We start from the raw sequence: 16753 nt of genomic DNA on the forward strand, positions 1-16753 counted from the left end.
AAAGTATTAGGGTAAAATTAAAAGCATTAACCAAACTAGCAGCTGGTAGATGGATATGATAAGAGATATATGACAGACTCATTTTGCATATACATTAAAAAAACATTCAGACAGGACTCAAGCACTCTGATTTATGTTACAGATCTCAGCTGTGTTGTAGTAAATAATAATGTGTATTATATTCTAGGCCTCCTTTTTATAGTCCAATGAATAATAGCATTTAATTATAAATGTACAAATCATAATAATAAAGGTCTCACAAATATTCTGATGATCTAAGTTTATTTGCAGTTTGTTGTGTAACAAGTGACTTCTATGGGTTAAAAATCTTACATAAAAATTGGAATCGTAAAATGCAATGTATATTACTAGTTTTTGTTCATAAAAACAAAAATGTAATATATGCATTAAAGGTCAAGAGTAACATATAATAAATATTATTCCATATAATTGTTTTCTTAGGATCCCAAAAAAAGCATCTACTCTAAGGCTGGGTACAGACTACAATGTTTTCAGTCGATTATCGGGCCCAGTTACATGATAAACGCCCATTTGGCCAGATATCGCATTAGTGTGTACGTTGCATGATTATTGTTCCAATGTACATCACTTGATTTTTAAACCGGACTAAAAATCTTGTTTCATGATGAAACAATGTCGTTCCAATTCTGCAGTGTGTATGCAGTCATGACCGGCAGTGTCCTTAGATCTCTATGGAGTGTGCAGAGTCACAATCTTTTCAGTCGATGGGTATGACAGATGAAGAGCACAGCTCTGACAGTAAATCATGTAAAATGTGTTTAGTGTGTACACATGAATCGGCAGCTGATCGGGATTTTTTTTTTTTTTAATCGTTGGTAAAATCGTTAAGGATATTGCATCGGGAATAAGTTTTATATAGTGTGTACCCAGCCTAAGGGTGAACCTGGGTGGAGTTGTCACAGCTTCCGGCATTCTGAATCAGTATAGATAGCTTATGATAATGGGTAGGGCTGGAGGCTTCACAGGAGAGACAGATGTTTGCCCAAGAAGGGCTAAAAAGTGATTAGAATTTAAGACTATCTGCTATATAATATTAAAAGCAATATATAAAGTAAGCCATTCCTTTAAATGCAAAATGGAAATATTTATAAATTATTGGCACAACTTAAGGACAGTAAAGTTTTGAATCCTCTAACAGTTTCCTCGTAGGAATTTCCCAGTGATTTAATGTTACTGTATTAATGATCTACTTATTTCTAATTGTCTACTTTTATCTACTTGGATTATTTATCTATTTCTTTCATCCTATGGTCGTGCATGCAAATATGGCTATTTCATTCATTCTATGACTACATTTTAAAAAGACTGTTCAAATAATTACCATCTTGCAATAAAAATAAAATACTATAAGTTCATTAAAACAACAGACTACCTTTCTGGTCCAACTAATTGCAATCAAACCAAATCATACCGTTATATTAATCATATGTCAGTCTAGCGGCTTGATAAATTACATTTAATTGCTATCATGGCACATAATTGTCATGAAATTTTCAATCAGTGTTAATGAGGCAGAAAATATTTTGCCCAGGTTGGTAAATAACAAAAATGTAAGACATCCTCCCATCAATAAAAGGTTAATGAACCCTGAGTACGCACAGGGTGATTTACTACGGCTAATGAATCAATGTGAAACATCAACAGGAAATTTATGGTACCGAAAATTGGAGCAATTTCTGCATGTATTTCAAGTCAGATCCCACTTATACTTCAAAGCAAGAAAGAAGTACAATAAAACAATGGGCAACCTGCATTCTTCAGCTATAAAGATATTACTGTTCCCAGAATCCTTTGGGGTTGGGTAAGGATAATAGGAACTGCTGGGTGTCTGAAGGACACAGACTTGTTGATTTAAGCTGTATACCATTGTAAAATACACATAATCACATGCTGCCTTTACTCATATCTGCCTCCTTCAATGACAAGATTTGCTGCAAAATGCATCATATTGGCCCCACCCCCCGTGGGGGTGCTCAGGTCATTTCATCACAGAAGCGGGGCCAGAATGATGCAATTTGTGACGCCACAGACCCTGCACCTGCCACTTAACTTACTAATTTAGACGGTAAATATAACATTTATTGAAGAAATAAACTCCAATTATTTTAATTTTGAAAGTCCCTTTATGAGGCGCTCGGCCTTTCACTCTGCACCTCAGCTTGTTAAACATGAAGCCTTGATATGTATGCTTTGATAAGCAGCACATGCAACTGATCTGACCTTTTTACTGACACTTCTCTGATGGATAAAAGAGACAAAACAACTGCGTCATACTCCCCACCTGTGGCCTGCCATCTTTAATAATTAAATACATTTTAAGCATGTGTTTCACAAGAACATAAGGCTTTTGGATGTGTTTTCATTCTAATTCGCAAGCCTGAAAAATACATTGTTTTGCATACAACTATTCTTATTGCAAAGGCGAAATCCTGATGAGTCCACTTTAGAGCGGCAGATAAATTCCAGCCCTGCATTCCACTAGCTGTTACTGCGCTAACATGTGACAGATGCCTTCACAGTAATTGCCAATCAGCCTTTGCACAGCAGCTGAAAACACAATATATCACTTTGATCTCTCTGGGCATGAAAGTATTCACTATCCACAAATCTGCATACATAAGAGAGAAAATGCTTTTTTTTTTTAACAACTGCTTTCAAGGCAGTCAAACATTATCAAGCGTACAATGCTCTGAGCAACATTATTTATGTAAAATACCACATCAAGCTATTATCAATCACAGTGTATAGATTACTCTGTATATAGAAGGCAGGGTATTTCCATACTTGTATTAGTCTTGGCTGCATGGAAAGGGTCACTAATTGCTGATATGGTCATAAATGTATAACAGTAAGTAAAATAGTAAATGTAGGGATCTGTTTAAGCTTATGTATATCAAACAATATAGTATGGAAGTTAGTTAAGGGAATCTTTATGTTTAGGAAATGTGGGCTATTGTAATAATAAATAATAATAATAATAATAATAGTCACTAACAAAATCAGGGAAATAACATGCATTAGGAAACTAGTCTCCTGGGAGGTGTTTAGGCTGACACAGATCAGGATGAAGGGATAAGGTCCAACAATGGACAAGGTTATGTGACCATTATATAAAGGACTGGGCCAAGTGATGGCTGTTGCTCAGCAGATATGGGCAGGATATGGAAAGTAAAACATGTCATACATTATGAGTTACATCTGATGATTGACCTGACTGGCTGGCTTATGAGTGGCCTCTAAGGACATATGATGTACAAACCATTGTCGCTGTTGGCAGGAGCTCAATGGAAAATAATTACCACCAAGGACTCAAGGACTCTCACTTGAATCTTCAGTAACTCCGTATGACTTAACGACCAGTATTAGCCTGTGAGTTCTGCAGAGGTATGGTGTGATACAGAGGTTTTATTATCAGAGTATTAGGCAACACTGTACCGCCAAGTAAAGTAAACTGTTTTCCTTCTCTTTCAGCTTTCGTCTCAGCAATAACCCCACATAACACATCGTGTATAGAGAAAAACAAATGACTTACATCTTGCCGGCAGTCGATACCCACAAGTAATTTTTGCTTGTCCAGTGGAACAGCCTCCCAACATGCGACATTCATCAAATAGATAAGTCCCCGAAGCTCTGTGTATACAGCCATCCACTGAAAGTAACAGAAGAGTATAAGAATGTCAGTGCATCCCATTTAGAATGTTGTACTTAAAGAAGAACTCCAACTTCAGGTAATTCTATTTTGCTGCCCTTGGATATCGTATATCTCAGATCTATGCAGTGGAAAAACAAAACATGATCTTATATGTCATTATATCCAAGGGCAGAGAGGGTAGAACATTTTCCTGGATGACAGAAGTCTCTGAAGGTGGAGTTTCAGTTTAAATTATAAAATGAAAAAATATTTACAACCACTGATGTAAAGGAGGTAATTCTTCAGGTGAAGGTAAGCTTGGTATCAACAGTTCAACTAGAAACATTTTTTAAATGATTCAATACTGGACACAAAAAAAATAATAAAATGAGAAGAGTAATAATAATAATTAATTAAAAAGAAGACACAGCCCCTTGGTCAAATAGGGCTCATTGCCTGCATAATGCATATCAAATATATGCATTTCAGTCACTTAAATCCCGGTTCAAATACAGTAAATATATATATGCTATATTACCAATGATGTTGCATATAGAAATAAAAGAATGACACTGTGGTGGTATCCAACTCAGAGTGTGCAAGTGACGTTTTAATAAGTGGTTAAAAAGATTTATTAAAATTTTTGAATAAAGAAAAATTACACAAAAAAAAAAAAAAGAGATTTATTGGTGAAGAGAGAAAATGTAAAATATCTGTGCTGGGCAAAACGTGGCAAAATAAACAGACCATGTGGCAAGGTGAAAAACTAACCTCAAGTGGCACTTATGGACTTGTGCTATAGTAAGTGCCAGGTCCTATCAGACATATTATGTAAACAAAGTAGTTTAACATTTACAAAGGTATCAGGGGTGGGATAGGGGACAAGGGACACATCAGAATGTTTTCATTTGTGTTGGTAAAAATACTCTAACCATATATGTTTTCACTTTATATTTGTATAATGTAAATATTGATGGATGTGTGGATAAAAAAATACTGTTACAGAACTTAATCTAGTGGCTATGATGCTAGTCATTCTGTTTGCAAAGCTCACCAGCCTGTTTTATCATTATAAGCTTCACAATAAATGTAACTACTGTTTGCATTGCTTCTCTACTTTATTACATTTATGTATAATGTTATTTTTTGTGTGTGTTTTACAAAATATAAAACTTTAAAAAAAATATTATATACTGTAATGATTATGTGTTATTTATATACTAATTTATAGGTCTCATATTTTATGCAGTGCTGCTAAATAGACAGTTGTGGTTGTTTGGTAATACACGCACAGGTACCCATAACAAGCTAGCAAAAAAATCAGCTTTTATCGACCCAGAGGACATGTTATTATGAAAGAAAATATTTCATTGGCTGCTATGAGGACATGCAATTAGTTAGCAAAAATTAATAAAAAAAAATACAAATAGAAACAATACAGAAATTATAATTACACTTTCCTTTGCATAACAACAGTCTATACACACTGAAAGACATATAAAAAATGGTCTGGAAGATTTCAAAATTACACAGCAATATATATAAGACAAAGAGCTTGCTTTTAAACTGTCCTATAAATCTTCATCACTTTCTAAAACTATTTGGGCAATTTTCTGGTAACAAGTTATTGAAAGCAGAAGGCTGATGCCTTTCATTTACCCAAAAAACGATACCTTGATATTAATTGCAACAGTTTGACAGAAATTATCTAAGATTTACTTCAAAGTCATTGTAATCCCTCTGTCAGAGCACACAGAACAGAGGAACGTGATTAAATTAAAGACATTTAGTTTGAGCCATTAAAATGATAACTGTGCAATACAGTTACAATATACTTTTGATGTACTGCCAAACAAGAGGGGATCACAAAGAGTTAAGAGAATAGCATGTGCTCATTCGTGCAAAGCTGTCTTGATTCCGCTAACACTATTCATGTTATACTATTTTTATACATCTAGGCCTGGGATAGTTGACACATTTTTCCTTAGGCCTAAGTCTCTATGCATTAGTGTCTGTGACCAACGGCATCTTATGAGCATTGTCCTGTGATATGATACAACTCAGCCTTGCCCTCACAGGAATGTCACACCATATCAAAATGCCTTGTCAGTGCACACATTTCAAACAGACAGCTTGTGGTCTCTAACCATGAAATTCTCTGGGAGTGATACAGACATTTGTGCTAATCCATATAGTACAGAGAGTTCACTCATTCCCTTGTGCCAACAAACTCTGGGATCACCACAGACCCGACGAGTTCAGTAGGGTCACACATGGTCATATCTAGTTTTCCTATTAGCTGAAACTAATTGAGGCATCAGATTCAGTCGTATATAGTAAACCCTCACACATCTTAGATGGCTGCACATTTGTTAGTCTTATAGTTTTGTGTACAACATTTGTTATAAATACAGTCATTTCCAAATAATCGATTAATTAACTGATCATCATTAATTATGGCACAAAATATACACAGTACCCAAAAAATAGATATGGTGCCACAAATCAAGTCTGCTTTTTTTTTTTTTTTTTAAGTACAATTTATTTTTCATTGTCTCATAAAAATGATGCTGAACCGATTTAATATTTTTCAGAAACATTTTTTTTATGGGACAAAATACATTTTTATGGCAACAATCCTTTATACTCTTATGGTTTCACATATAATTGTGTAGAAAATCTCAATATATCAGGTGAATCAAGAATTTTTGGTATGCAACAAGTACTTTTATCAAACAGTGGGTCACTGTATGTGATCTCTGAGCTCTCTGGCTATCTAGAACACCGCAAAACGGGATAGCTCACTGGTTATCCTAATGTATGCATTTATGTAACAAGCCAAGATGTATTTGTAGCAGGAGTCGTTCACACCTACCTGCTGCTAATACACTTTTCAGTTGCTAGTTAACACCTGAAAACGGCATTATAGTCTGAATGGTTTATTATCGGCTTGTTCCTACTATTGAATTCTAACATTTTAATGCTGCATTTAAGCTTTTCGAATGTGTTGCAACCAATTTATCATGCAAAGACGCTGTCAGTATAGATTAAAAATACATCCTTAAAAAGCATCAGTTTTCATACATTTTCCAGCACATATGTGAATGAGGCCTCAGTGTTTGTGTCACTTTTTCTATATCCAAATTGAATTTCATGCTGCATCTAGCCTTACAGCACTCAGTGTATTTATAATTGTGCAGACACAGCACATGGCATCTTCTGGCTGCTAACCTGAGACAGGAGATCTCTGTTCTCACAGCTGAATGCTGACATTCTGCTGTGATCTTTAAACCCTGCTCTGCTCAAGTGGGCAACAATGCACTGACTACAACAATTGCTCCCAAGATATTTTGTCCACCTCATTTTCAACAACCCTTTTTCACTCTCTATTTGAGCTCAGTCATAATACAGTAACATAGTGGAATCAACTTAAACTAGAGGCTATGACGGTCTCTTACGAAGGCAGAAAAAAAACTGATGAGCAGCACAATTGTCGTTTCCATGTTCACTGTCATATAATCTGTATTTTTGTTTTGTTTTATTAGACAGTGTGCTCTCTAATGTTACAAGTGTAGCAGGATGTGCAAGAGAGACAATATTACCAGGTCAGTCGAATCTAAACAATTTGTGATGCCTGTGCGAACTGTTATATATTTTCTTTGTTTCTGAAAAAATATATATAAACTTTTTGAAAGAAAGAGAAAGAAAGATAAAGATGGTCATCACAGAAGGACAACACGGTCAATAAGAACATTGACACACTTCTTTCATGATTCCGTGTCAGAAAACATCACAGTGACGTCCCCTGTGTAACCCAGAGGCCTTGTTAAGGACTGCCAGTAAGGCATTGTCAATATACAAAGATGATCCACCGACTAAATGAGAGTATGATGAGTGTATGCCTGGGAAAGACACCCAGATAAAGCTGAGAGCCAGACAAGGGGTCTGTACTTGTTTCTCTTTCCTCTACTTATTAAAAAAAATTGGGGTATTTTTTTTTTATTTAGGCTTTCAGTTCCACCACGCATGTGTAACTCGTACTTGCCTACTTTTTAAATCTGTACTCCGGGGGATTCCGGAGTACAGATCATATGACAGAGGGTAAGAGGGGGGTGACTACATCATTATGTCACTGTAGCCCCGCTTTTACTATAAAATACAGAAATTCACTGCATTGAATAGTGGGGACGGGGGTCAATGACGCGTTTAAGCCCCGCCCCCCGCTATTCAATGCCGTGAACATCAGCATTTTATAGTCCGGGAGGTTTGCCTACTCTTCCGGGAGTCCGGGAGAGTAGGCAAGTATGGTGTAACTTGGCTAGTGGAATCATGCCTGCGCAAATTCCTTCAGACTGAGCCTTATCGCCGTATTTTAATAAATAGTCCCCAATGTGCCTAATGATTTTTTTCCGTGTTTAGCATTTCAATAGACAGTGATTATTTTCAAAGATCTTCCACGGTACTTTTGGAGAAGGCAAACCAAGTGTCTTTAATTTCTAAGGCAGAACGGGATTGGGTTTACTTGTGTTACAAGAGACTTGTTAGAAAATATATGGAAATAAATGGGAGGATCTAAATCCCTTCACCTCCCCCGTTGTGTCTTCCGCAGACTATAACAAAAAAGGCGCTGTGTATAAAAAAGAAAAGTAAATACATAAATCAATATAATATTTAAACCTTCCTCTGCGCCGGTGTAAGGTTATTTTTTTTATTGAATGAATTCATAAGCTTTTTCCTTGAGCCTGGGCTTGACTGTCAGCGATACGGAGATGTTCATTGCCTACATATTCTGTCGTGTTTCTATAATATATGTACATTATTTCCACTGTATTTATACTATTTGTTTAGCTGAATAGCAAAGAGCGGAAAGAGGAAATTATTTTCATGGCACAAAAATTCACTTGACATTTACAAAATGAGGAGATTTAGAAGGCCCAGTCCTCATTGTTCCTGTGATTTTACCTCACATTCAGGTTAATGCTCTTGTCAATAGAAGTTTTTGTTTTGCTAATGCCATCTTGTCTAAAACGCGGCTTTCTTTTCATTTTTTTTTTTTTTTTTTTACTTTAAGTGACAATGCATAAGGCATATAGAAACCACTTTAGACTTCAGAAAGCCCTCTAGTCAAAACCATATCAGCAGATGTCAACTGGCAGACATGTGCTAGAAAGTGGTTTAAAGCGGCAGTCAGCAGATTAGGTTTTCTACTAAATATGTTAACAAGACTTTGCAGCACTTAGACCTCCTCAGACATTTTAAATCTCAAAAGCCTGACTGAAAGAATGACAGCCTCCCACCACAAAACCAGTGTGCCTTTCACCCGTGTTTATGGATCAATTTACCAATTTAAATACAAGACGAGCCCAGTTTCCGTACGAGTGTGCGCCATAACTGCTTGGAATTAAAACAATATACGCACATATAATTACATTACCTCCCAACAAATGTGAAATTCTAAAGTAAAATGCTTGGGAATGGATAAACAAGCCACAACATATCAAATCAATTCATACCAAAAACCACTCAAAACAAAGGACTGGAATGTATTCTGGTTGCTTCAAATTACTGTCGGTATCACGATAATTAGAGACACACATATTTTACCTAGAAAAAAACATTTTGAACCTTTCTTTAACCTCTTAAGTTTTAACCACATCAGTCTAGAACCGTACGTATTATTAACTGGAAAACAATTGCGGTATAAGTGTTTGGCCAGACTGAATATGAATATATTTTCTTATACAAGAAAGCAGTTTGGCCCCTGGTGGGAACAAGATAAAATAAATCTAAGGAAAAAGAAATCAATTAAACTACAGGGTTCTGCATACAGACCTGTGATCTGTAAAGAAATACGTCAAGTCACCAGTCTTCAGCTTTGATTGCTAACGTCATACAGCTGCGCCTGGATAGATGACTATTACATTATTCATAGTACAAATAATTGATATCCATGGTGAACGAGCAGAAGAAATTATTAAATAATATGCTATTATCAATCTGTGCTCTGGGATACGTACAGCTCAAAAGGTTAACAGTGTGATGATGGAGCAGCACTCCACTTAATGCCCACTTGAAAATCACCAGCCTGTACTTCAACTTAAAGGGGCAGCTTCACTTACTTAACCTTTTAGTAAACAATACTTTAGCAGAAATTCTTGCCAAAGAAGTCCCTTAACACTATGGCACTGTCTGACAAATATAAAAAGTGAGTAACAAAAAAACAAAAGAGAGAAAAATACACAACACGAGTAGAAATACATGCCGTCTCATAAATGTCAACTTTGTCAAACAATCCATGTGAGAATTATTTTTAGTGTTTCCATGCAATAATTACATAATATTGTACTTTTTGCACCATAATAACCTCTTTAATACAAACCTATTTGCAGATAAGTGTCATACATAAGTTTCAGCCCTGCGTCTTGGCAAAAATGATCACTAAAACATGGTCAGCCACTGCACATTCCTCCATGCCTGTACTCTCCCATTACTGGGACGCAGGACTAACATGTCTCTAAGTGATGCTCACTTACATTAGGGTCACACAAGTGTACAACTTCAACACTGATTCATAGCGTAGAAGTTAATGGAGCCTCTAAACTAGTAATTGTTAAGTGAATAAATACTAGTTTTGAGTTTCCACACATTTCTTAGTGTTTGCACTGAAATAATTAAGCTCTAAACTTTAAATAGGTAATTTAATGCTCGTTTGACATATCCTTATTCATCTGCAATGGTCCTCTCACAATTCACCTGTTTGGGGTGTGGTCTAGCGGCAAGGTGTGGAGCGTGACATTATTAGGGTGTATGGGCATCAGGGCAACTGAGAGCAACCATGAGTGTGCCTGCCTTTTTGCACCCCCCAGGCTGCACATGTATCTGTGGAAAAAGCCTATGCTGCGTGCACAGCCTAGGAAGGGACCACTGGGACCAATAGGAAGCTATTGGTCCTCACAGTCACTGACCCCCCCATCCATAATCTGGACAGTTAGGTCCAGAGCCAATTCCACCTTTACCATTATCACCACTGCCATGCCCCTGAACTGTAACCACCCACACCCCCCCCTCCTCTCCTGCGCCCCCGATGACCATACCCAACGCACCTATTTTTGCACAATTATACCTGGTTTATAGGGAAGTGCATGGATTTGGTGGCACCTGCGGTGGGGTAAAAGTTTATACCATCTGATGGGTAAAAGGATCTATGGCGCTCCTTGCTATGTGCTCCTATTTTTTTGTATTGAAGTACAGAAACAACATTTGCATTTGCCAACCAAGATTATTTAAATGAGATAAAGGGTGGAGAACTGGCATTTACTGGGGAATTGTCTGCTTTGTGGGAGTTACCTGTTAGGCACAAACAGAAGAAAAGATTGGGCAGTCCATAAAGAAGGTGACAAAACATTCTTTAATACATCAGTGAAAGGAAAAAACTATGGGAGTTGTAGTCCAAGGGCTAGATTTACTAAGCTGTGGGTTTGAAAAAGTGGGGATGTTGCCTATAGCAACCAATCAGATTTTAGCTTTCATTTACTTAGTGCCTTCTACAAAATGATAGCTAGAATCTGATTGGTTGCTATAGTTGCTATAGGCAACATCCCCACTTTTTCAAACCCGCAGCTTAGTAAATCTAGCCCAAAGACTTTAAAGTGCTGGATATGTTGATGGAGACAAAGACATTGCAGACTGTCTCAATAACCATGCATGTTCTCTATTTCTTGCTGAAAATGTACATTACATTCATTTGTAAAGGTGCCTGATGAAGGGGCCTCTGTGCTCTGAAAGCTAGCAAATATAATAATATTTTTTTGGGTTAGCCAATAAAGGTATCACCCCTATACAGGGCCGGATTAACCCGAGGTCTAACTGGGCTATAGCCCAGGGGCCTCGGGCATCCAGGGGGCCCTTCAAACTCCTCAGCAGCATTATTGATCGGTCGGGGGCGGGGGCGCCCCCGGCCCGATCGATGCTGCTGAGTACTGTCAGTGCAGTCCTCCGTCCCGGCGCGCTGTAGTCTGCTTACTGAGGAGATCTCGCGAGAGTTCATTAACTCTCGTGAGATCTCCTCAGTAAGGAGCTTACAGCGCGCCGGGACGGAGGACTGCACTGACAGGTAAGTGCTTGGGGGGGTCCTCGCGGGGGGTGGGGGGCGGCGGACAGCTCACATTGGGGGCCTCGCGGGGAATGGAGGGCCCCTTAGCCCAGGGGCCTCCATTCCCTTAATCCGGCCCTGCCCCTATAATACTTTTGTCTTTTTTGAGACGTCCAACGCAGTAAGGAATTACTATGGGAGATTATACTGAACAATCCAAGTAGAGTTTGTTCATTCAATAACTAAAGTGATGGATGAGTAGATATTGTATACCTAGATTTTAGCAAGGAAACTGATACGGTATCAAACAATAAATTGAGAAACTGAATATCCTTAGATATGACTCAAATATAATGTAACTTGTTACACAGCCGATTCCTATGTGCATTGCTATGAGCAGTAAAATACAAATAAAAGAAGAAGAAGGGCAGAGGAGGACCTCAGAGGGGCAAGTGTCTGTCAAGGAGCTCAGAGTAGGGATTGAAGAGGTGTCTTTTATACCAAGGTCTGAACTGATAGTAGGAGCTGCTAATAAGGTTATTCATATGTGACCATGTGCCCCCTCCTCCTGTATAAAATATATCTTTGCACCAGCTATGCCTTGGTACCAGTGGCGGATCTAGAAATTTTTTCTACCCCGGGCGATATAGGGGGGGGATTTAGGCCCCCCTCCCTTTAACTTCTAAGGCTGCCGGCGGCTGCACAGTATGTGCAGGTCCGTTCGGCAGTGATAATGTGCTGTCCCGCTGCCCCCCCCTGGATCCGCCACTGCTTGGTACAAGTTTTGTCTCTGTATATAAGTCTTGGTACCAGCTATGGATATCTCCGGAGCCTGTGCTACTAACTATGTACTGAATAATACAGTAAATATATTTTTATTATGCTTTATTTATAAGGCGCCACAAGGGGTCCACAGTGCAGTACAATTTAAGAGGTGCAAATTACAACTAATTGATTACACATGTACAAACTAGAAACAGGTTACAATAACGAGTTAGGTAGTCAGGTAGAACAACTCCTAATGACACAAAGAACAGACAGATTGAGGTACATAGGAGAGAAGGGGACAGACCAGGGAATATATCAGTGTGAGGTGCCCAGGAACGTGGGTGCAACTAAAGGGGCTTGAAGGATACACAGGGCCCAAGCAGGAGGTGGTTAACATAAGCGTGCAGAAGGCCATGACAATGAAAGGAGGAAGACACAAAGAGGAGGACCTGCTACTGAGAGCTTACAATCTAAGGGGAAATATACAGTGAGACAGGCTCCATGAAGGAATAAATGTGCTATAACATAATGGTAAAGTATGCATTAAGACACCCTTTCAAATCATATACTAAACCATATACACCTTATTACACACTATCACATTTGGCACATGTGGCTAAGGCCCTGTTTAATTGGGTACACCTTGGAATTGGATTCTAAGATAGTTGGATGGATAAGATCTTGGTTGCAGGATAGAAAACAGAGAGTTGCAGTAACTGGAGTCCATTCACAGGAGAGAAAGGTTACTGGTGGAGTACCCCAGGGATGGAGTTATGCTGGGACCAGTGCTTTTTAATATCTTTATTGGTAACATTGCAAATAATACTGAAGGGAAAGTATGTCTTTTTGCAGATGATACAAAGATACACACCAGGAGCAAAACAAATGATTGATAATCTAGGTAGACTAGAGGAATGGCCAAGAGAGTGGCAACTACAGTTTAATGCCAAAAAATGCAAAATCCTGTACCTGGGTCTCAAAAATTTAAAGGGCAAATATAGTATTAATGGCCCTATAATAGAAACTACTCAGGAAGAAAGGGATCTGGGAGTCACTATTTTAGGAGACATTAAGGCAGGTAAGCAATGTAACAAAGCAACGAGAAAGGCAAGTCAGATGCTTGGTTGTACAGGGAGAGGAATCTGTAGCAGAAGAAAAGAAGTAATAATGCCACTATATAGGTCACTGGTACGGCCTCTTCTAGAACACTGTGTTCAATTCTGGAGCCATATCTCCAGAAGGATATAAATAACATTAGAGAATGTACAAAGATGGACAGCTAAAATGGTGCATGGACTACAGCACAAAACGTACCCGGAAAGACTAAAAGATCTTTATATGTATAGTTTGGAGCAGAAAAGGCAAAATGGGAACATGATAGAAACTTTCAAATATATCAAGGGTTATAACAAGGTACAGGAGGGAAACATTCTTCAAGGGCAGAGACATGCACTGACACTGGAGGGCAGTAGATTCAGAGGAAATCTGAGGAAAAATTACTTCACAGAAAGTGTAGTGAATAAGTAGAATAGCCTCCCATCAGAAGTGGTAGAGGATAATACAGTAGAGCAATTTAAACATGTTTGGGTGTAGACATAAGGATATCCTTACAAAGAACTAAGGATGAAATAGGGTTTGAGTTTATCATAGGTTAAAAAATGAGTAGACTAGACGGGCAAAATAGTTCTTATCTGCCGTCAAATTCTATGTTTCTATGAAATCAGCAGTCTTACCACCACAAGTTTCCCTAACTTCACTATTTTGTCTTACATTCGCTCAGCGAACGGGTACTTTTTGCTAGTATGTACATGTTGAGCTTCACAAGGCCTATGCAGTACCTAAAAGAAAATGTATAGCCGTAAAAGAATACACAAAAAGTACACTTATAACATGTATATAAATAAATGGGGTGCTCAGGAAGCACAAAGTACATGCAGCCTTACAATAAGTGTAAAGGATGGCTGATCCTGCTTGTGTACGGGCCTGAACAGGGCCGTCTTTCCCATTGGGCACGATGGGCAGGAGCCCGGGGGCCCAGGGGGAAAGGGGGACCTGGCAGGTCTGCTGCTGTAAAAAAATCCCGTAAAGAAGAAAAAAATACAAAAAAAAAACAACTTACCTTTTGCGGTCACCTGACCGTTCAGGTCAGGTGACGATCCGGCTCACTCCCTGGTCCTCTCTTCCGTGATGCGCTCGCAGTGAATGTCGGGCGTGATGACGTCATCACGCCAGACATTCACTGCGAGCACAGCATGGAGGAGCACAGCGAAGAGGATTCAACTTATCGTGATTTAAAGGTAAGTTAAGAAGAGGGGGATTTAAAAAAAAAAAAAAAAAAAAAAAGTTAAAATAGTTGAAATTATATGGATATTTTAAGTTGGGTATATATATATATATATATATATATATATATATATATATATATATATATATATATATATATCTATATATATATCTATATATATATCTATATATATATCTATCTATCTATCTATCTATCTATCTACCTATCTATATATCTATCTCTATCTATCTATCTATATATATATATCCTTTTTTTTTTTTTACTTATATATTTATATATAGGGACCCCGGTCACAGGCCCATACTGTTGTTAAGGTGGCCCTGGGCCTGAAATTCTGAAAAGATTCTGAACAACATGAAATATTGTCTTCTTTTGATATTAAGGGCCTTTTAACGCTGAATGGAACAGATGATGAAATGCATAACCAATGACTATCCAGGAGTCTAGTCTGATCCTGAGATGTGTTGTCACTGTTGGAGGAATCATCTATACCAAGGACATTAGCATGCTACTAGTGTGCTGTTGTATTCCACTGATGTGACAATGCAGACACCACAATCCAATTAATCATATGATCTGATTTATATTATATTCATGATGCTGGAATATGAATTCAAAATCCTGTTTTTCTCTTTCAGCTGTGATTTGTCACTGTAGCTCAATTTTTCTGAAAATATGATGAGAATGTCATAATATACAGTTGCAGCACTACTAGCACTTCTGACATACAGTATATATGGGAAGCTTAAACTGCCTATTCTTTATTTCTGACCAGTCACATCTCTTTTTAGCACTGAAGGGATACGGCGTGCAATTTAACAGCCCCTTTAAAATTCAACAATTGCCCATTCTAATAAAAAAAAAAAAAAATTCTCCAATGAAGACATATGTACATAATAATATTTTTACAGTACGACTAGCTATACCATATGTAATGGTGTCAGCCACAGAAGGTAACGTCCCATCTGTTTGAAAAATGTAACCTCTTCTTCCTTTTATTTCACAGTTTTTACATAGAGAAAAAAAGTACACCATGTTTAAGACAACAGTTTGCGCAATGTTTGTTGCAGCTTATCGTCTTGTTGTGAATAAACACCACATACACAAATAAACAACAGATATGAGGATAAGTGGAATGCAAGATGATACAACGCAATGAATAAAGAACCGATAAGGAACACAAGTCTATGGAAAAACATAAAACAACACATAGTGAACATAAGCATACAAATCTTGCACTGAGAAAGTCACTTTAGCAGAAGAGTTACAACATAATTTCCAGATCTTATAAAATATATCTAAGAATTTGGTATTTCTAGAGACATTTGATAAGTTAGAGCAGCCATGTAGTGATTCTCCCACTAATGTGACTTAACTCTCTCAGTACAAAATAATAAGACAAGGATTCAACTGGAACCAAATTGCTGATAAATTTCTTCTAAAGAGATAATATAGGGGGATCTGTGGCCACACATTGTTTTATGGACAAATAATAAAGTTGCTCTGAAAATTATTGTTTTGAAGGAGCTGGAGTTGCCATAAAACAATTTAGGATCTTCTATTGGAGCAGGTAAGTTAAACTATCTTCAAGTAGAAGTTTTATGGGTCTGCACCCCTAAATGAAATGTTAAAATGATGCATTAGGTTAGAAACATCCAGACATGTAATTTAAGTATAATGGCTCTAAACTGTTTACAGTCTTATGTTGTCCATGCAGGGGAAGCACTGAGCGCAGGGGCCAGAGTAGCCCATGTGGCTGCTACGGGACCTGTTGGTGAGGGAGGAGGGTCCAATGCAGAGCCGTAACTTAGAATTCTAGCGCCCTGGGTGAGAAAGACAAATGCCGCCCCACTAGCCCTCAATTTTAACCAAATTAACGGGAAATATTCCAAAATTGCGCCCCCCTTCAGCGTTG

General features: G+C 37.9%; 1 protein-coding gene across 2 annotated transcripts in view; it reads right to left on the bottom strand.

Annotated features, from left to right (window-relative positions):
- Positions 1–16753, bottom strand: part of MACROD2 (mono-ADP ribosylhydrolase 2) — a 1475276-nt gene that overhangs the window by 878115 nt on the left and 580408 nt on the right. For both annotated transcript variants that reach the window (XM_075203945.1, XM_075203944.1), the window contains exon 5: positions 3575–3691. In XM_075203945.1, the coding sequence (XP_075060046.1) occupies positions 3575–3691 (117 nt within the window). The remainder of the gene's footprint in view (positions 1–3574; positions 3692–16753) is intronic.

The sequence above is a fragment of the Mixophyes fleayi genome, chromosome 3, assembly GCF_038048845.1.
Source record: "Mixophyes fleayi isolate aMixFle1 chromosome 3, aMixFle1.hap1, whole genome shotgun sequence".
Taxonomy (NCBI): domain Eukaryota; kingdom Metazoa; phylum Chordata; class Amphibia; order Anura; family Limnodynastidae; genus Mixophyes; species Mixophyes fleayi.